This window comes from Telmatherina bonti (genome assembly GCF_933228915.1).
Source record: "Telmatherina bonti genome assembly, chromosome: 15".
In the NCBI taxonomy this organism is placed as follows: domain Eukaryota; kingdom Metazoa; phylum Chordata; class Actinopteri; order Atheriniformes; family Telmatherinidae; genus Telmatherina; species Telmatherina bonti.
This window is the reverse complement of record NC_136613.1, coordinates 26827635-26850468: the sequence shown is the minus strand read 5'-3', so window position 1 is coordinate 26850468 and position 22834 is coordinate 26827635. Positions and strand designations below refer to the sequence as shown.

Here is a 22834-nt window from a genome sequence, read left to right as displayed (position 1 = left end):
GAGCTTCTCTTTACAACTCATTTATGATGAAAATACAAAAGTAAATAACAAACATGCTGAAAACAAACAATCGTTAAGTAATTGTTTCGTGTTTCTACGCTGCTTCAGGTCCTCACTTGAACTATTCCACAGTCAGACACCACATATTAAAACACAAAAGGTTCTCTTTGTTTTGTGTGCTTTTAATGTTTCTAAATTGAGATTACCCATTAAATTTCACCCCCCCCCCCCCGAACATTTTTTGAATATTGCATGGTAACGTTATTTTTTGCCATTAACAATCTTTGTACAGTGTGAATTTTAACCTGATGGATGTTTTTTAACACCCATTCTGTACACGGTTTCTCTCATTGGAACTAAAGGTTGCAATCGCTTTCAATAAAATTATAGATCCTTTTAGGCTTGATGGGTGAAAAAAAAACTTTATTTCTAGGAGGAGGACACTGTCATCTGAAGTGTTGACAGAGGAAAAATAATAGAAGTGTGGGCAAAAGGAGCACATTGGTTTTATCTCTGTAGCTGAGTGCATCCAGGTTCCCTCAGGACACTTTGGCGCATGTCTGTAAGGGTGCCGATGATCTGATGAAGACGTCTCATTTGGCCAGTCAGATTATCTGACATGTTTTCTCAGCACCCGTGGCGTGAGATGGCAGGGTGGGGGAACTTGTTTGGTGTGCAGCACTGACTGACAGTGGGGTCCTGCGAGGATGACAGAGAAACCTATCTCACTCCTCTGCTTTGATTGGACTTCAACTTGCTCTTCACTCATCTTTCAAATGACTTGGAAGGGTGTGGGGGGGGCACCCACATCAATACTGCAAGGACGATTTCACTCAGTAGATGTTTACAGGTTTTTTTTAATGCATTTATTCTAAATTTTTTTTTTTTTGTCTTTTTCAAATGCCCAGATTTAACTTTTAGATTAAACATTATTCTATGTTTTACATCTGCGTGTTTAAATAAACATCATTTTCTCTTTAAGAATATAAAAATATCTGTGATATCCTTCAAGTCTAATGGTTTATTTTGAAGAGTAAATCATCACAGTAGGGAATGTGTCTTTATTTCAGAGACATATTTTAATTTTAACATCCAGGGACAATACTGCATGGAATTTAATCTTCAGATTAATGTTCTCTGTTAAATGTTGCAGACATTTGTTGGCAGTGAAAGTGACAACTATATATTTATACCTTTTAACAGGGCATTCAACTTGACTCATTTCTGCTCTAGCAAACCTATATGTTCAAGTATGTGTGCCTTCTTTGTGATTCTCAGGGTCTCTACAATATCATCCACCTTGACTTTGACTACAAGAAGGAGTTTATTTATTGGGTGGACTCAACCAGGCCAAGTGGACGAAAGATCAACAGAATGCGTCTCAATGGGAGCGACCTCAAGGTACTGAAGAACTGAGCTGCTGCTACTGTTTGCCATGTGGTGCCTCGCAGCAGTTTACAGAGGATTTAATAGCTTTACTTTGTTCATTCCCACTTTAACTTCCACTTGCTTTACAGAGCTCTGTTCAGCTCAATTTTATAATCAAGGTGCAGTTTATCTTTTCCTACATTTAATATGACTGACCTGCAAACCATGTGGCTCATTATCAGTATAAATGGCCATCTTTTATCCTTTTATGTAGTCAAGTTTTTTTCTTTCTGTGCTTTTAACAGTCAGAAGCAAATGACATGCTTGTGCACAAGTGATAAATGTGTTCTTTAAAAAAAAACCAAAACAAAACAGCAGTTTTCAGGTAAATGCAACATGCCTTCAGAAACAAAGGTACGCTCTCTGGTTTAATCTGCAAGTTCGTCAAGGTCGTGAGATTGCAGTTTAGACACAAGATATGCTGGGACATCAGCATAACACCTGCTGGGCCCCCATGCCACATCTCATTAGCATTGGTGTGTGGGGTATTAGGCTTATTCAGCTCAATTACTTCTACAGTCTATGCTTGAGCCTTTGCCACAGCTTAGCAAGAGGACAAACTGTCTGAAACACAGATCCAGAAGCCTCTCACTTTGGCTAATTCAAAGAGCCACTGATATCCACTGCAAGTCTCACAGGTTTGCTACATGCGGGAAGGGAAGACTGAAGATCAGAGAGCATTTCTGTGGATTTTCTCTTCACCAAGATAATTGGATTGATCTGTGTTGTTTATTAGAAAACGAAAGTTGCATTTTTTTTTTTTCCCCTTTCCAAACGGATGTCGCACTGCACTCCTCGTTAAATATTTGCAACTCCTCTGTGTTTGACAAATTACGTGACGGCGGCCATTTGTCGTCAGACGGATCTCTGCCATACATAATCAAGTTTACCTCCAGTAATCTAGATTCATGTTTTCTGTGTCCATCTTTAGCTCCCATTGTTAGAAGAATTACTCTTCCTGGTTGCTATGGTTACAAGACAATCTCTTCTTCTGAAAAAGACACATTCAAATGTGGGCATTTCTCACAAGCTTACATGATTTCAAGCAGTTGTTCTCAGTGTTACAGTAAAGCTACATCCTTTTTTTGCTTTAAGAGACTATTTTAATGGAAACTGCAGCCGAGATGATATGTATCAGTCATGTTTCCACATTTCCTTATGCGTCTTAATGACAGATAGCATGGGTGCTGAGAGCTTGAAAAATAAAACCAGCTTAAGGGACTGTGACTCTTGCTGCCAGCTGGCACAGTGATTATTTCAAATGACTGCATTGGGAGGCTGAAGAGTTAGATAACAATTAGGGATATTGATAGCACCTAAAGATTTCCTAAATTTAGCTTTCAGCAGCTAAACGTCTTCATCTATGTTGCACCAGATTTTTTTCCTGACACTAAAGCAATATGTCTGAAACTGGGATCATGAATCTGATGACTTTCAACATACCTCTAACTGTTCTAATAAGGCTGGTATGAGTGCAGTTCTGATAAATATTTGCTTGGTTTATCTTCTGGAGATCCTTTTATCTGCCATTTTTTGCAGTAACACCTTGGTGGTGCAGCAGGATATGCTTATCTGACGTGTTTGTAATGATGTTTGCATACTATTACATCAGCATTTTGCTTTGGTCAAATTGCCTTCCATTCTGCATGCAAGTACAAAGAGTTCATTTCAAAGCATTAAGTCAGCGTCAATTATGTTCATGATATGGCACACTGCTGGATTTTTTTCTTATTAGACAAAGTTACTTGACCTTTTAAAACAAGAATGAAACTACCTTTCTTCTTGTCACACCAGGCTAGTCAGCTAATATACATGGACCCTATGTGAAGCCGTTTGGTTTGGAGCAGGTAACAGCAGGCTCCTGAGCGCCAATAAAGCTCTAATGTCATTTTAAAAAGAGAAGTCCCACAACTTTGACACTTTGGTGGAATAAAAATACCACACAAGATGACAGATACCAAAATCTGACGCACATTTAAATAGAATCACCAGTTTCTGATGTGTACTTGTGGGTCATTAATAGTCATCCTGCAGTATGCTGGACAGGCTTTGGTATCACAGCAGGGGAATGTGTTGTCATTACCATGGCAACACATAAAAGCAAGATCTCAAAACTAAATCTGTCCAACTCACCAGAAGCACGTCTATTTCAGTTCAGGGTATTAAGGACAGTGGTTGAGTTGTTGGGAAAAATCATTAGATATGAATTTTACTTCATTTTCAATTTCATGAATATTTTTGATTTTTCAGTTCAGTCATAATTAGAATAATTCCATAATAGTAATTTTCCTTTTCTTCAAATTGTCTTTAATTTCTTTTAATTCTTCCATAAAATGTAATGACAATTCTAAATGTTTGCTAATTAAACTCATTGCCTGAAATTTACTTCCCTCTATCTGCTCTTAAAGATAGTCCACAGGACAGCAGTGCCCAGCGCGTTGGCAGTGGACTGGATAGGAAAGAATCTTTACTGGTGTGATGCAGAAAAGAAAACGCTGGAGGTGTCCAAAGCCAACGGTCTCTACCCCACAATCCTTATCAGTTATGGCCTAAAGAACCCCACAGATTTAGTTCTGGACCCTCAGACAGGGTAAGTAATGGCTGTATTGTAAAGTTCACTGTATGTAGAAGAATACCTAGTTTAACCGTTTTTAAAAAAGACTTGAAGAGACTTTGTTTTAAATCTGAAAAGAAAATTGAGTTTTCTTTTTAGATAAAAAAATATGGAAAGAATAGACAAAAAAAAAAAAAAAAAAAAAAAAAAGACTTGGACAGTCTCAGGAACAGTTCTGATTTAAAATAAGCTCTAGAAACTAAAAAGTATAGAAGTTGTTATGGGTATCAGGTGGCTAGTAGCTGCTAGCATGCTATTGTGTAGCCAGTAATCCGTTCAGATCTGAAGCTTGTTACATACTCCATGAGAAGCGAGACCTTGTTCTTTTTTTGTTCTCGAGGCCCCGAGGAGAAAATGACGTCATTTTGTTCAAGCGGATGTGTTTGAAGACAGTTCTCCACACATCAGGCTGGAAGAACTTTATGATTCCGAGAAGTATCGTGTGATTGGTCGGACTTTCGAGGTGGGCGGACAAAGTTGTTCGTTAAATATGAAACTAGAAAAGCTCTCGGAGATTGCAAACCTTTGCCGAGCACAATGTTAAAGAATCTTTTAAAAAATTCCTGGATCCAAACAGTGATCCGGATCACCACCAACATTTTGTATGTTCTTCCTTTTCACATTTCCAACAACTTCTGAACATTTCATGAAAACCTATCCATACCTTTTTGAGTTATCTTGAACACAAACTGAGAGATAGACAGCGGTAAAAACATAACCTCCTTGGCGGAGGTAACAACCGAGTTCATTGGTCATAAAAGCAGACATCGCCCCCCGCAGTGATCCCTCCCTACTGCAGACGTGCTTTTCGTGGAGTATGTATGGACCTGACGAAAAATAATTTTTTTCCTGTTCTTGTTGCCTCGAGAACAAGAACTCAGTTCTTGTTTCTAGTGGAGTATGTAACAAGCTTGAGGCTCCAATTAATAAAACTGTCTACTAAAGCATTTTTTTCACCCTCTCAACAAACTATAAACATTGGATGACATTTTTAGGGGATGTAATCTGAAGCTTTTAATGTTTTAGTACGAAAGTCTGTAAAATGTTGATGCTATGTGTCCATCCATATTCGAAAGGTAAAAGTAAACAGTTAACTCCATGTCAAATTATACTCTACTGTCCTTTGATGAAACATAATGTGACGGTTACATCCACATTTTGTGGGCATTGATCCGTCTTTTGTTTAACTTCTGGGTGTATGCAAAGGATTGTGGGTCCTTTGGGAACACTAAAGACATAAAAGCATCCTTGAAATTTAACAGAATAAAGAGCTGGAGTCCTTCAAAAGGATCGGCGTAGCCCTTCTGTGAGATTTTATGACTTGGATTACTTGTAACGTAGCTGTGAAGGAACCGTGTTTACTTGAAGAAGCACAACCTTTGCTCATACTTGCTCTGTACTCTGGTTACACCAAGTTTGAGACCATTTTATAAGTTAAAAAAATAAAAAAGAAATAAAAAAAAGAAATAAATAAAAAAAAAAACTGGAGCTACCAGAATAATTATTCTTCTGCTTCAGCTGCCTTTAATCTGCCTTCACTTGCTTTTTTTTTTTTTTTTTAGAATTAATTTTTCACATGATATTTTTTTTCTAAAAGCTATCTGTGTTTTATTGCTTTGGTCCTTTTAACTAGCCTCACTATGTTGTTCGAATCTGCTGTCCTGTGTATTTTTTTTTAAAATTTTATTCTGTTGCCTTGTTTTATGCGAAATGCCCCCCATATGGCTGGTAAAATGTAGCTTTGCGAATATTTCTGCCTAGGTATGTGTTCTGGGTAGACTGCTGTGAACCTCCTCACATTGGGCGGATAGGCATGGATGGCCAGGGGCAAACGGTTATCATTGACACAGAGATCTATAACCCCACTGCTCTCACTATCGATTATACCAACAAGAGACTCTACTGGGCCGACGACACCCACATCCTGTTTGCCAACATGGATGGCACCCAAAGACGGAGAGGTGAGACAAGGATGAGTCTCACACTTTAAGATCTGAGAAAATATATTGACTGCACCGATGGGTGAATTCTTTAGAGCTTGCTGGAGCAGTGAGAGTGGAGCTGCTATTTAAAAGAAATTTTTGAGTAAAGGCAATAATATTGCTTTAGTATATGAATATATATGTTCATCAGTTAATCTGTTGTCATTTGCTGTAATGGAAATTTTCAAGCACATCCGAATGTTTGTAGGATGCAGCTCCTGTTCCATTCTGGTTACAAAACTGAATCAGACCACATTCAGTATGGTCATTTTCCTTCTTCCAGTGTCCTATGATCACATCCAAGGAGTAATGGCGCTGACTTTGTTTGAAGACTTTGTTTATTGGACGGATGGGAAGTCCAAATCCCTGCGGCGCGCTCACAAGACCAATGGCGCTCAAGGGATCGAGCTCCTCAACTCCTGGCAAGCCATCAAATCCATTAAGGTCTACCATTCTCTGCGTCAGCCTGAAGGTACAACGTCCATCTGGCGCTCATGTTTGCTCCATCCTCCCATGCTGACCAGTGGTTTTGAGCCATTATATTTTAAGAAGCAAGTGGTGTGTGTGTGGTACAGTTTGAGCTCAGTCGTGTATTTCCTTCCTTCTGTCCAGTGCCCAAGCACCAGTGCCAGATTGCAAATGGCGGATGCAGCCACTTATGTCTCCTTTCCCCTGGTGGGGAACACAAATGTGCCTGTCCCACAAATTTTTACTTGGCTGCCGACAATAAAATCTGCCTCTCCAACTGCACCTCCAGTCAGGTCAGCCTTATTTTTCCTCCCTCCATCTCCTACATTCACAGTGATCATGCTGTTTGCAGCTACATTCTGATCAACAAAGTTCCTTTGAAAGCAAACCGCTTTGCTCTCGTACTTGTAGAGGTTTCTCTTTGCTGGCATGTACTTAAAGGCGTAGGAAATGTCTGTGTAATATTGATTTCAGTTCAGGCTTTGATGAAGGCTGAAGCCAAAGCACGCCAATGTGTATTTATGTTGACTTAAAATATATTTTGGTGTTTTTTTTTTATTTTCCTTTTTGTTATTCCTTCAACACAGTTTCGCTGCGGGACAGATGAGTGTATTCCTTTCTGGTGGAAGTGTGACACTGTGGATGACTGTGGGGACGGTTCAGATGAGCCTCCTGATTGCCGTGAGTACTCCCTTATTTCAAGGTTAACTTTGAAATGGTCGTACGCCACCACAAGTCAAGTAATAACTAAATTAAAGAGGGACCAAAGACACTTTTGTTCTTGGATGTTTTGCATGTTTTTTTTTTTTTTTCTAAGTCTGCTTTTTTTTCTGTTTTTTTCATAACTGCACCTTTCTTCCCCATAAACAGCGGAATTTAAATGTCAGCCCGGCCGTTTTCAGTGTGGAACGGGCCTCTGTGCTCTTCCTCCTTTCATCTGCGATGGAGAGAATGACTGCGGGGACAACACAGATGAGGCGAACTGTGGTAAGGAGGAAAATCAGACTGACTTTTCTATCAGAAATTGGGCCGCTTGTTATCCATATCATAAATGCATGTACCTTCTTGTTGCCTAATAAGCATTTTTATAAGTATGTGAGATTTTCTCTCAATGATTTTTGTAGAGTGGAAACTATTAGATAAGTCAGTTTGGGCTCAGTGCTCATAGAAATGTCAGTCCAGCTGTTTTGGCAAAACAGTTGTTGAAATGCTTTTTTCGTCAGGTTTATATTGCTGATTAATTTAACATCTTTAAATCGATTTTGCTTGTGTTAAATATGTTTCATGGTAGCTTTTCTTTTTTTCGTGGAAATTCCATTTTTACATTTTATTTTTTCCACTGAATACAAGGTAACAGAACAGTATTACGTCAGCTGGATCCTGCACTAGTCATACACAACAGAAAATGCTATTTAATATAGTAAATAAAGATAGTTAGTAATCAGCTAGTTGTTCATTGGATGGAATTAAACTTACTTGCTTCTATTATTTTTGTTTTGTCTTTCTTCTTTAGAAACTTACATCTGTCTATCAGGCCAGTTTAAGTGCACCAGGAAGCAGAAATGTATTCCTCTGAACCTTCGCTGCAACGGTCAGGACGACTGTGGCGATGGGGAGGATGAGACAGACTGCCGTAAGGCTCTGAGTTATTACTTTCACTATAATGGTTTTCGACTCGCTTTATCGTGATCTAAGATGAGGAAGAGTTTAATCTGGAAAATATTTAAAGACAATTTAAAAAGTTGGGCTGTCTGAATAACTGAGACCAAATCTAAAAGATTCAGCCTGATTATGAATAGCTTACTTTTTGTCTGTGCATTATTTGGTTGAGCAGCATATATATATATATATATATATATATATATATATATATATATATGTATATATATATATATATATATATATATATATATATATATATATATATATATATATATATATATATATATATATATATATATATGTATATATATATATATATATATATATATATATATATATATATATATATATATATATATATATATATATATATATATATATATATATATAAAGCTCCATTAACATTACACAGTTCTCATTTGTCATTCCAGAAAGTGCTCCTGTTCTGGCCTGTTCCTGCAAAAAGGGATTAGATATTGACTCAAACAGAGGATAAGAACAGCTCTGTCTCTGCAATGATGTAACTCATCAGAAAATTGCTCCCTTTTCAAATCTTTCCCCATGCATTTGTCTTATGTATAATGGTAGAAAGGGGTAGGACTGGGGAGAAGAGAAGGCAGGGAAGTCAGAGAGAGAAAAAAGAGACTTTAATTAAAGTAAAGCTAATTACTTCAGCTCTGCTTAGACTTCCAGGATGATTGGATGTGGTTTTGGATGCACCTTTGTAATGAACACCGCACCGCTGAAATCAAAATGCTATTTGAAACATTGTTGAATATGTAACTGGAAGCCGCCGCTATCTTGTTATAGTTCTGATAATGAGGGCGAAGGAGGTGTTTGGGAGACATCATTGGTTTCTTCACAAGCTCTTGCATCACAAAAGCTTTGCATGATCTCTAAGGTCTTTCCCAAAGTTAACAGCTTCTTCTAGAATTATAAAATATGTTATCACTCTTCTTTTCATACACCGCCATTGTCTTTGATTATAGCTGAGAGCACCTGCTCCCCAGACCAGTTCCAGTGTAAGGCTTCCATGCACTGTATCTCCAAACTGTGGGTTTGTGATGAGGACCCTGACTGTGCAGATGGGTCGGATGAGGCTAACTGTGGTGAGTTGTTGAACAAGAAAAAGAAACACTTATTTTATCTCAGATTTAAAAAAAAAAAAAAAAAGGGTTATGACTTGACTTTAGGTTGTCGGGGAGACTGGATTCTTATTATTGTAATAGCTGAGTAAAAACACTGTAATGCGCATGTGCATTATGGTCCCGGATCACATGACACAATTACCATGCCAAATAGTTTTGTATTTTTTTTTTTTTTTATATTATCATGTAACCTAAACATAAATTGGAGTTTTAACTTACCAGGAATGTGGTAAACATAAAAAATAAACCAAAAGAACAGCTGGAAGAGCAGCTCCAATAAAGCTGTTGCTTTACACCTCAAGCTGAGTGTGTTTCTACAGCAATGATGCACAAATTAGCATTGAAGGCAGAGATCGTTCAATATGTCTATATCACCCCATTGACAGCTTTTCAATTGGAATACAATTATTTATTACTGGGGTATACATTGCGCTAAACAGATTAGACTCCAGTAGGGTTAGTGATTACTGCAGTGTCTAATGATCACAGCTGCGTTATCCTGCGTTTACTATTTGAAGAGCTCAGGACATGCATGTTAAATGCTGATGATAGATGCCACAGCACTGCATGTTGCCGCTGCGCTCTGGCATGAAAACCCAGTTCAGATCATTAGTGCCTCTGTTCCTTATGTAGAAGAGGTCAGATTACAGCAGGAGTTTGCTGTTGCCCCAGTTTTTTTTTTTTTTTTTTCAGTTCACTTTGTTCTCTATTAACTGCAGATGGTTTTTAAATAAATGTATCAATCTTCAAACGAAATTCTAAATTCAGAATCAAAGTGTATATATTCAGCAAAATACTTAATAAGCCCCTTTTGTATCATTTTTCTGTTTCACGTCTTATTGCTGTACTTATATTTGTTACTTCGGATGTCCTGTACGTATTAATTCCACGTAAATGTTGTAGTGAAATGAATAAAGCCACTACAGAAAAAAACTTTTTTTTTTTTTTTTACATTTAATTTCCATATGTTGATCATATCAGAGTGATTATATCTAATATCAGTCACTATTAAATGTCATATTTTATTTGAATACATGCAAATCAGCACATTCTGTGCCATTCCTTACTACTGCAGTCTATTTTACACCATACAATGCTTAGTTTTTCCCTATTTAAATTATTTTACTTAATAACTTTGAGATCAAATTTATTAATTTACTTGTTTTGGGAAGGATTTTTCTTTTTCTTTTTTTTATATTTTTCATAAAGTTATTAATCTGATATTCCCATTCTGGAACAACTATCAGCAAATGTGTGCCAATCTGTGGCCTTGAAACAGTCCAGATGGCTTTTTTTTATTTTTCTTTTTTGGTAAAGCATGGCAACAGATATTAACTGATATAGTCAAAATTTCTTTCGGTGTTATTGTGTTGCTAAATAAAATTTATTTTGAGTCATTTTTGGTCATTTGTATTTGACTAAAATCACAGGAAAATATGTAAAACCTCATTTGCTTCAATTCAGCTTCACTTCTTCATGGCAAAATCATGTCAAGTCACTTGTATCCAGTCTAGAAGTCCAGTTAAAATACATTTAAAACAAATCAAACATATGATCGACCTCATTCAGATTTCTAATAATTGCATAAGCCCATGAAAAAAAGTAAAAAAAAAAAAAAGTATATATATATATATATATATATATATATATATATATATATATATATATATATATATATATACATATATACACATACATATTCCCTCCTTCCCAAATATGCATGGAGCAGGGGGAAAAAAGGAGACATTTTTATTTTTACAAAGAGAATAAAGCCCTCAAACAAATATTACCCCCCCCCCCCCCCCCCCCCCCCCGTGAATTAACTCACATTTAGCAATATATCTTAAAACTCTTTAAGAAGAAGTATAACTTTTCAACATTTTATTAGTAGTTTTTATCATGTTTGTTCATATTTGCTCCAGTCAGATGAAATCCATGTGCAGCTCTGCTCCCGCTTGACAGCAATATCTGTCGAAGCTTCTTTCTCTGTCACAACTGCTTCAGAGCAACTGAAATTTATCTTCCCCTTCATCTGGTCCTCATGCTTTCAAGCAGTAGATTCCTTTTTAATCTGAGTTTGTTTCGTGCAGAACATTTCACCGCTTCTCTAAATAATCCTTTTTACTAATGTAGAAAACAAACAATAATGTGGAACTTGAAACTCTATTATCTGGTGGGGGTTAAGTAATAAACCAGTAATTTCCCACTAAATACAATATCCTGCTTTATGGGTGTTTTGCTTTGAGTTGAATTACCTGAATCAGTCTTACTTTAACTTCTCATCATGATAATGAGCTCTGACTTAAATCCAGTATATTGCAATTTTTTTTTCCTTGCTGTTTTGTGGCTTTAAAATGCTGTCAGTGATTTAGCTGATTCCTAATAAATTGCTGCCTTGTGTCCCCTTCTGCTGCTCTCAGCCTTCCCCCCTGATTTTTCTCCTCCTGCTGTCATGTTGGAAAGAGATCCAGGCAGAATCTGCCACCCTTTACTTCTGACACATCTTTTCCCTAACTGCTAACAGCATTACCTTGGCCATTATCCCTGATGATGTCTGCATGGAAATGACTTTTTAAAAGGAAGCACTCTTTGAAAACACTTTGAACACTTTGAAAAGCTATGTGAAGAAACTATAGCTTCTGTAGAGCAAACATTACAGCATGGAATTGTGTTATTTTTGTTGTTTTAAAACAAGTGGATTTGGGGGTAATTAGAATAATCCACAGACTAGCTAATATTTTTTACAAGCATAACTAATTTTTTCTACATTTTTTTTAGATTATTGAAAAGTATTTACCTTTAAAATAAAAATGTATTTTTCCAAGCATTTTTTTCTTTTTTTTTCCTTTTTAGTTGCAACTTTTTAAAATATATTTTGTTTTTCATGAATTAGAAAATAAACTGCAACAGAGTTTTGTATTCCTACACTCCCACATAGCATCAAATGCAGCATAACAAGTAAAGTTGAGATGTAATTCCACAAAATGAAAACATTTTATTCCATATTTACAATGAAATGATTGACAACTATATTCCATTGATCTGTGATGAACTCAGTCTCTCACGTAGAGCTTTCGCTTCTGGGTTACTTTTTTTTACAGCCAACCCTCACAATGCATATTCATACTGTTCATAGTGTTCATACTGTGTTAGCTTCAAAGGAAGAATGACGTTGAATGAATTAGATTTGCTTCTCTTTTCCTTTGTCAAATCAAATTTCTCATTTCTCTTTCACACATGTAAAACTTACACTTCAAACCCTTGATGTCACATTCAGTTCTGTGCTGAAGACATTTGACATTGCTGTTACCTCAACAAGGCTTGGGGTCACTGTGTTATCAGCTAAAGTCACTGTGTTTGTGTAAGAGGCATGTAAGCACATATCTTATCATTTCTATGTAGTTGAATTTCAGCATCACTGGGAATGAACTTCATAACAATGTTGTTCTCAGTACCTTGAACAATGACACATCTCGAGCTTACACTACATTTAGTCATTGGAAAATATTCTGTGTCAATGCAGAGTGCGCTATAATTCATAAGTTTTATTTTTATTTCTTTTTTCCATTTACATGTAAGGAGCCAATTTTCATTAAATATTTAATTTAAATCTACATGATGAAAGTGTCATGCAGCACAACAGTGTACCTCTTTTTTTTTTTTAAGCCACAACTGAGCAACTGAGACAAAAGGGTTGTTTCTAAGGGATATTTCTATTTCACCAACTGAAAGGAAAAATAAAAACATTTCACATGAAATCCAACCAACCATCTCGGGCAGTTATTGGCTGACAGGCTGAAACAGACGACTGAAAGGAAGAGATGAGAAGGCTAAAGTCACAGTAGTTTGTAGACAGGTGAAAAAAAAAATATATATATATATATCTTAACTGAAATATACATATTTTATTTTATTGAAAACCGCTTTGAGTTTTTAAAAATTCATTTGAAGTATTCAGATGAGGAAACTTTCTATACAATGCTAAGGTGTGACTTCAAACTGATGGAGTACAAGTTCACGTCTGTTATTGGATCTGCAGGACCTCACCAGGCCAACAAGCGAGGGTGCATCTGAGGAGAACTGGTTGTAATCCCATAAAATGTATCTTACAACTCTATGCAGTCATATGCAAAAGGATGAACTGAGATTAAGAGATGTGGGGGACTAAAGTCCATAGAACTAGATTAACTACAGGAAAACATGTCACCCAAGAACATACTGAGCACGTGATGAGAACCAAGGTCATTTACTGATAGATTGATAGATAATTATGACAGATAATGACATCAATAGATTCACTACTGCAAGTACATTGTGCAGTATACTTGATAAATTACTTATAAATATTCACCCAGCTCAAGATTTTGTAATAAAACCCAAACTACGTGGACATTAATCCCAACAGTACCCCAAAAACAGAGACCCCAACATTGTTCATGGCAACATTCTACAGTTATAATGCAACCCACTGCTGTGCTGAACTCCGGTTCATCCACCGTCCACAGTACCGAGACCCACATTCTGATGAGTTTCATTCTTTAGTGACGCTGAGGCAAAGTGACAGAAATTCTAACATATGTGCTTTGGTGCCCGTCACACACAAACACGCTGACATGAACTGATAACATTGTGATTTGTGGATGTCGTGGCAATGTCAAAAGTGTTCAGCATAGACCTTAATGTGACATTGTTTAGATTGCCGGTTGTCATACTTCCAGTGTGCTGCAGTAAACCAGCTTTTTTTTTGTGTGTGTTTTGTTTTTAGGATGTATTGAACAGGATCACAGTGATTTCATCTGATGACATTGTGATCTGTGGATTTTGTAATATTGTCAAAAATGTTAAAGAACAGATTGTGATACTTAAGGTTTGGAATGTAATTGTTACTGATGTGGCAAAGAAATATGAAATTAATGATAAAATTATATGACATGACAAAGGAAATAGGAAATAAATTAACCCTATTTGTTGCTATTACAGTATGAATAATACAATTTCTATGATGCATTTGAATGCATCACTGATGCATCATTCAGCTTCGCCATAAAAAGTAGTAAAGAAGTTCGCACACTTTCCAAGTACGGAGATTGCAAAAGTATCAGTCCCAAACTGGAGTCCTGTTGCCATGGTTAGAACTGGAAACACCCCTGAAAACTACGTTACAATTCATGTTAACCACATAAACTCTGGACTTCTTTCTAACTCACTCAATGGCAGCATTTTCATACGTTTGTTTTGATTTAATGGTTACCAGTGCTCTATTAATGGGGTTTCCAGCTTAAAACTGTTTAAAATAAATTTAAAACTAATTGAAATTAGAAGTCAGATTTTCCCCACAAGCACAATGAAATAAAAATAAATAAATAAATATATAAAAACCTTGTTTATTCATTATAAGTAGAGGTAGTTTTTACACTCAACAGTAGTGAAGAACGCACAATCAAAGATAATACAGTATTTCAGATAAAAAGAGTCACATAGTCACACAATAATCTTAACGCTGCTTTTGCTTGGTGTTTGACAACACGAGTCCCTCGTTTCAGACAGACCAGATGGATGATTCCCAACGCAGGCAAAGAACAGAGTCATGCAGATATTAGTCTATATAGTAGGAAGATTAAAAGCAAACTCATGGTGACATCCAACAACTTTAGCTATAAGCTTCTGTCACTGCCTGAAAAAGCCTTTAATCTGAATCTGTTCTTGTGCTGCTCTGACCGAAAAGCAAACTGCGATACTGACACCCAGACTATACCACAAAATCATTCGTTGTGCTCGGAAATGCTCTGCATTGGACGATTTCAAGAACATTTACTTTCGCTAACTTCTCGTCAGAAATCTGTTGAGGACTGATAGCACGCAGGTATTTCATCTTAACGCCGTGTGAGCCTCTTGAGTGCAGCAGTGTGTTTTGAACTCGGTGTCAAACTTGCTCAGGGAAACCCAGAGGAAGTGATGATTATACGTTGAAAATGTGATAGCTAGCACCCCATTAATATTCATGCTCTTTGAAGCCATTTTCATCTCTGTGTTTTTCTGCTCCTGATGAAAAAAGATGAAAAGACCTGCGGACCTCATGAATTTCGCTGTGAGAATAACAACTGCATCCCCGACCACTGGAGGTGTGACAGCCAGAATGACTGCGGAGACGGCTCCGACGAGGAGAACTGCAGTGAGTACCTGACAGCTTCACTGTTAGCGCCGTTTGCTTGGTTATGTTAACTATTGACACTCCGCAGAGTTTGACTCCCAAGTGGACACCTGACTGCCCCTCCCACCATCACAACCACACTTTCTCCCACGCTCACAAAACCCAACACAAATATTTATTCAGACCAGTGGCGCTTTTCCACACACTCACCTTTCCGTTTTAAGCTTCCTCTTATTATCTGCACTGCCTCAGAGCAACTTTTTATCTCCTCGAGAAATGACACCACTAACCCACCTTGTTAAATCTCACATCCCGTTGTGCATATGAGAGCTACAATTCATGTTTGTGTGGGCGGAATTGTTTGCCTGTACATTATATGAGTATATGCAAACCCTCTGTGTGCTTTTGCTGAGTTTGCACATCGACCGTGATTTATTAGCTGCTTGAGTCCCACCACCTATTAATGTCAGTTAAAATGCAAATAAAAACCAGTCAAGTGTTGGACGGCTAAAAAATAAAATATTAAAAAAATAAAAAAAAAAGAAGAACATAAGCAGGTGGACTAGCCGACAACAGAGGCGGCTGCAAATCAGATTTTGCTGCAATGCCTTATGGGAGTCTCTGTTGCAGTACTGCTCAGATCAAATACCCCAAGTTAGGTAAGAAGTCCACGATTAGGAGGAGGATTTGATCCGGCTGTTTGCTGCGTCCTAATATTGTCCTCAGGGACAGACTTGCACTAAAATGGCAGATATAAGGGGTTTTGGCTTCAGAGGGAGTGTTTTATGTTTTTACATTTTGATCAGCTTACCCAATTTATCTAACAGAAAAACAGACACTAATGAGACAAAACTGTGTTTTTAAAAAATTATTTATTATTGCAAAGGCAATGATGTGAGGTTCTTAACACAGTACATCTTGTGGGAGCTTTTTAATTTACCCTCTTGTGTTCCGTTCTCCATACAGAGCCGGTCACCTGCAACCACAAAGACTTTGCCTGTGCGAATGGAGAGTGCATTTCCTCACGATTCCGCTGTGATGGAGACTACGACTGCTTGGATAATTCAGATGAGGTCGGTGTTTGAAAGAAAAATGTATTACATATTTAATAAAATGACCCCAACGTTTAGCCTTGCTGGCACATTGCCATTTATCAGCGTCAACAGAGATCTAAGCAAGCACTTTTTTTTTTTTGTTAAATCAACATGTGTTGACTGAGATTGTTTAATTAGAGGGTCAGTAATGTCTAGTATGAAAATTACAGGTCGCCATACCGAACCTGAAACACTGTGGAGACAATACAAAAGGACACATTTAGACTTAACCATTACAAATAACACTGAACCTGAGCCAAATTATGGCATATGGATGGTGTAATTTAGTCTGTAACTGATCACCTGGAGGGTCTCTTACTATTGCTTGCAGCACAAGATTAAATATCCAAAATGAAAGAGAGAAAGCTGCATTTAGACACACATATTTCTGCTTGCAAAGAATTAATCCCATTGAAGGTGCAGCTCATTGTGCTTATCCAAATCTGCTTGTCATGGTCGCCATATTCCAAAACAAAGCTGGACAGGAAATATCGCTGTGATGAATTATTGTGCCTTCAAATGCATTAGTGCATAAAATGCACATTTTCATTTTCCTTTTGGAACTCCTAATCCTTCATGTATTTCAGCGCAACAAAAACGGATTGTTTTGTACATACAAATTCTTGAATGTCTACATTTAGAAAGCTGCTAATATGAGAAGAAATTAACTTAAATGTGCAACAGTTTAGCATTGCATGGTCTGACAAGATTTTTATTGCAGGATTCATGGAAAAAAAAAGGAGAAAAAAGCAAAATGCCCAATCAGTGTAATAACGTAGTGTGATGCATGATTCAAGGAGAAGAGCTTGCTGTTACAAATCATTATTCCTCCTAAATTATTGTCCCATTCAACATTTGCACAGTAGCATTATTAAATACATATGATCCTTTTCCAAATTCTGCAAAACCTGATTAACCCTTTACTGTATGTCTCCTGAGTGGGTCAAAACAGGAAAATGATTTCAGGATGAAAAGCTGCATTTCAGTCAGCAGTGCTGATTAGATTCAGTCAGTCACAGTGGTTGTGATTGATTAGATTTTTTTTTCAATAAATAAAGACACAGTTAATACAAAAACTATCATTTCCACATGGTTCGGATGAATTTCAAGTGATTTTAGTTGGTTATGAACTTTAGGTTTTCCTTTGTGGGTAGATGGACAAAAAAAAAAAGAACAAAACATTCAAAGCCTTTTCGTCATTATACATTATTTATTTATTTATTTATTATCATTTTGAAATAATTCAAAGTGATTGCAAAACAGAGAGCCAGAATTAATAAGCCTTTAAATCAATGGTGAACCTCGAGGTTAGACTAATACATAAAAAGTAAAAGCTGACCTTTGTTTCCAGAGAACAGGAAAGTGTTTAAACAAAAGTTAAAAAAGTGTTTTTGTGGTTAGACTGAGGACCTTCGGTTGAAACCTCCAATGGCCAGATGAGTTTCATGTTTTCTCTTTAGATTCATCAATCAGGGATTATATTGTGCTGCTTGTACTCACACACACACACACACACACTCCTGGCTTTCAAGTTACACTAAAGATGTGGAGAAACTGAAATGCCAGTTACACGTGCTAATACATCATTTGCATTAAAGTTAATGAATTAAAAAAAGAAGGGAAATTTGCTGATGTGTAATACCTGTAAGAGCAAATGAGCCGTGCAGGAAAACCGCTGAAAATATTGTAAACCGCAAATGTAATTAGACACTTCACCATCATCCTTTGATTTGTTTAAAAAAAATTACATGTAGGGTAGATTAGGCAGTTTAAGTCATCTCAAGTCAGCATCATCAGCTATTAGATTAAACAGGATGAACTAGAAATCATGTTCAATTGGATTTTATGTGAACCAAAAAGAAAAAAAAAAATCTGTCCAGTAACTTGCAACAGTTTGTTGGAGTGGTCTGTATGTATGTCACAGTCGATGTTTTATTTCTTATTTGGAATATGCCAACATGGAAGTGTGAATCACTGTATGAAACACAGCAAGGGAAGCCCTGCAAGCCCAGCAGCTCCCTGCTGAGTTTGGCTAGAGAGACAAGAACACAGAATGTAAACTTGATGTAATTATTTCTGGATGCTAAACACTGTTATTAAACTAAGATTGACTTCAGAAGAGAAAAACATCATGTTCCACCGCTCATCTTCCATAACCAGTGGCCAATTCCAATACAAATTTAAGAAGTTGCCCTCAATATAACACTTGATTCGTTAACTACATTGACCTTGATATCATTTTGATTTTTTAATCTTTATATTCATCATTTATTTTCTTTGCTGTATGGATTCGCAGAAAGGCTGCGAGGTGCACTGTGCAGATGACCAGTTTCGGTGTCACAACAACCTCTGCATCTCAATGAAGTGGCTGTGTGACGGTCAGGACGACTGCAAAATGGGAGAGGACGAAAAAAACTGCCAGGAAACAGGTAAAAAAAAAACTAATTAAGTAGCTAAATATGCTATTGCTGGAAATCAATGGTAGCACCAACATTGCTTTGACAGTTGTTAAGAATAAAAACAATAAATCTTGTACAACTGTACCTCTGACCTATTGGTTAATATAATAGTAAAGAATTGCTCTTGTAAAAACATAATAATGTTGATACATATATATATATATATATATATATATATATATATATATATATATATATATATATATATATATATATTTTATATATATATATAGATATATAGATATATATAGATATAGATATATATAGATAGATATATACATATCTATCTATATATAATATACATATATGTCAGTGTAAAAGTCTCCAATAACATTTAGAAGAACTTGTGAGATTTCTCAGTAATTGATTGTTTTTTAAATGAAGTTGTTGGAGTATGCTGGCCTATTACTAAATAGGCAACACTGTTAGCCGACCTCTGATGTTTACATCAATATAATCGGTGCACTGACAAACATTCTGGCATGTTTGAAGTGCAAACTGCGATGAAATGTGTTCATTTTTCTGTAATTAATCAATCCATCATGACTCGCGAGCATTTCATGTCCAAGACAAGTGCTTTACATAAAACATTAAAAACTTTACTGATGCTAATATGAAAGCATTAAAAACTAAAAAAAAAAAAGCAACAAATTGCAAAATCCACAATGAAAGTGTAATAAGATTATAAATGAAATTAAAATAATTAAAAGCAAGATAAGTGCACAGTTTTGGTGCAGATTTTACACATAGGTGCAAGAGAAATTAAATGTTTCTAACCTGGATTTATCCACATTTGGTTAAAGTTTAATCTCTACTGAATATTTGTTCCACATGTTGGCAGCATAACAGCTAAATGCTGCTTGTCCATGTTTAGTCTGGGTTCTAGTCTGGACTAGGCTGACTGGAAGCCAGTTTGCAGATTCTAAAACTGATGTGATGTGTTCAGATCCATTTGTCATGGATAAAACTCAAACAGCAGCGTTCTGAATGAGCTGACATACACAGTAAGACATACACTGTTTTCTAAAGCTGACCCTCATTTCTTTTCTACCAAACAGAATTGTCTGTTTTGTTTTTCTTTATTTGTTGAAACTTTACATTATATAAATAAAGCTGCGCATCATCTGCATAACTGTAATGTTTACTGGTAAAGTTCTGTAAAAAGTGACTCAATGGGAGAATTCACATGTTGAACAGAAGAGTCTGTAACTGAGAGAATAATGTAGAATAACTCTGACTTTCTAAATAGGAAGCAAACTAATTACAGACCATTCCAGAAAATCCATAAAAAGTGACATGCTTAAACAAGTCCATTTTACGTGCGATGTTTTTTAGTCAGCATTATCCTGAACTGCATTATTTTTATTTGCTTATTCAAGGAAAAATGGTGGTGATCTCACGGCGAGGAAAGGTGGAACTGCGACTGATTTGTTTGACCTTTTTTTCTCCAGTTGTTCCTTCCTGTTCTGTGAACGAGTACGTGTGTGCCAGCGGGGGGTGTGTGTCAGCCAGCCTGCGATGTGATGGACATGACAACTGTCTCGATGGTTCAGATGAGGTCAGTCCGGCTTGATGATTTTGTAGCTCTACAGGATACATCGCAGCGCGAAGATGCTTCACAGATCGATCAGCAGCACGTGTTAAAAAAAAATAAATAAAAAAACTTTTGATTTTCCTTGATTACTGCTGGATGCTTCATGGTGTCTCTGTTTGGACAGATTGGCTGTGTGAAGGAGTGCAGAGAAGATGAGTTTCTGTGTCTGAACCGGGCTCACTGCATCCCTCGGCGCTGGCGTTGCGACGACGTGTTGGACTGCATGGATCACAGTGATGAAGAAAACTGCGGTCATGGTAAGAATGAGCATAATCTCAGATTATAATGAGTTGTATTGATCTCTCAAAATGAAAAGTGATTTTCACAAAGTTTCTCAATTCCTTATGCTGCTAAATAGGGGAGAGAAAAAATAAAAGTCAAAGAGACGGATAGGTGGAAGACACTACATGTGCAGGCGACGGGTTTCAAACAGGGAAAATGAGACGTGTGAGATTAGATGAAACAGAAATGGATTAAAACTATTGTTGTGAGGCTAAATGATCCTGACTGTCTGGATCATTGTGTGAAACGATCTGTCATTAAGAGCCTGAAATGGAAGGTTTTGAGTCGTATCTTGTGTCGCTTTGGAAACACATTTCTACCCGAGTTAGTGATAAAAGTCATATGAAATGATCCCTGTGATTGCAGGAGCTTTTTTCTGCCGAGCTGATGAATTCGTTTGCAACAACACCTTGTGCAAACTCCACACGTGGGTGTGTGATGGCAAGGACGACTGCGGCGATAACTCTGACGAAGACGCAGACATGTGCGGTAGGTCGTAACTCTCACAAGAGCACGTTGTTTTGAAAGATTTTTAGCGCCTCCATTCTTCTTCCCAGCTTAATGTGTCTTTTGATCTCCAGCGAAACTTCCCTGCCCTCCCACAAGGCCGTTCCGCTGCAGAAATGATCACGTGTGCCTGCGCTCAGACCAGGTCTGCAACAAAGTGGACAACTGCGGCGACAACTCAGACGAAGAGGAGTGCGGTGAGTGCACATCACACGCTGCTTGAAGCACTTTTTATTTTCTACTTGAAGACAAAATGATATTGTATTTGTTAAGCAGAGTGCATGAGGCTAAGTACTCCCCCGATACATTTGTCCTTGATAAACAGCGCAGCAGATATTTATTCATTCCATTAAAATAATGCAGCTGTCTGATGAACATTAATTAGGGCGGGGAAGGAGAAATATGGTGGAAAATAACCTTTTAAAAGTTGATGAAATTATTACTGTCTGTTCTGCTGGTCCAGAAGTTAGACTACTAAAAATAATTTTAATTATTTACTTTCTTATTGAACCATTTTTAAGGAGTGGAGAGAGTTACTGTGGAAAAATTGTTTTTTTTTCTCTTTTTTTTTGTGAATGCCTGTAATATTAACTTCTCACATTTTATTTTTTTCTATTTATTTATTTATTGGGATTAATACTTAATCTCATTTTGCACTAAAAATATCTAACAGTTCTTTTCTCCTGACTAGAGGCAAAGATTTGTTATGATTGTAAGAAGGGAAAAAAAAGCGTGAAAAAAGGCAAAATAATGGGACAAAAAAAAACCTGTTTGTGCCCAGATTTTGAGAATTAACATTTGTTTTCCACATATTTATCAGACCAGCATGAAATACAGGATGGATTTACGTTTCTGCAGACACTTTTTTTAACATTTGCTCCAGCTGATTTTTCTGCAAAAGTAAAAAAAAGCTTCTTTGATCTTCCCTTATGGATTAAAAGGCATAACTGCCACCGTCCTTGTTTTTTTTATTCTGTCCTGACATGTTGCCTCATCACAAGCTGCCTGGGAATGATCACACCGAGCAGAGAGGAAGGAGAGGGACAAATAGCTTCTTCTTTCTATCACTCTCTCGTTCGTTCTGTCCTCCATTCATCTTGCCCTCTGATTCCATTGATGCCTCCATCCATCTCTTAACTCAGTCCATTACCTCTCACCATTGTACGCTTCTTCCCTCTATCCATCCCCTCAATCTCACAGTAATCCCATCATCCACCTCCCCGTCACTTCATTATGCTCCTTTCCTTCTCATTGTGATGCTGTCAGAGGATTTCAAACTTCCATTCTTTCTTTATGCATGCAACACAGTATTAGTCCAGAAAGTAGAACTGCCTGTTAGTCTCCCCTCTGGGCTCTAAAATGTTACATACTGGTATCTACCATTTAAAATGAGAACACAGGTATTTTTTTTCATGGAATAAGAATTTCACTCCAGTAGTTTTTCA

At 36.9% G+C, this 22834-nt stretch overlaps 1 protein-coding gene across 1 annotated transcript in view; it reads left to right on the top strand.

Annotated features, from left to right (window-relative positions):
- Positions 1–22834, top strand: part of lrp1bb (low density lipoprotein receptor-related protein 1Bb) — a gene marked incomplete at both ends in the record, with an annotated part of 313004 nt that overhangs the window by 259226 nt on the left and 30944 nt on the right. Inside the window, 16 exons of the mRNA XM_079254397.1 lie at positions 1279–1401; positions 3837–4018; positions 5804–6003; positions 6308–6496; positions 6637–6785; positions 7080–7173; positions 7363–7479; positions 8006–8125; positions 9144–9263; positions 15358–15474; positions 16420–16526; positions 18844–18976; positions 20458–20564; positions 20725–20857; positions 21249–21371; positions 21464–21586. Of these exons, the coding sequence (XP_079110523.1) occupies positions 1279–1401; positions 3837–4018; positions 5804–6003; positions 6308–6496; positions 6637–6785; positions 7080–7173; positions 7363–7479; positions 8006–8125; positions 9144–9263; positions 15358–15474; positions 16420–16526; positions 18844–18976; positions 20458–20564; positions 20725–20857; positions 21249–21371; positions 21464–21586 (2137 nt within the window). The remainder of the gene's footprint in view (positions 1–1278; positions 1402–3836; positions 4019–5803; positions 6004–6307; positions 6497–6636; positions 6786–7079; positions 7174–7362; positions 7480–8005; positions 8126–9143; positions 9264–15357; positions 15475–16419; positions 16527–18843; positions 18977–20457; positions 20565–20724; positions 20858–21248; positions 21372–21463; positions 21587–22834) is intronic.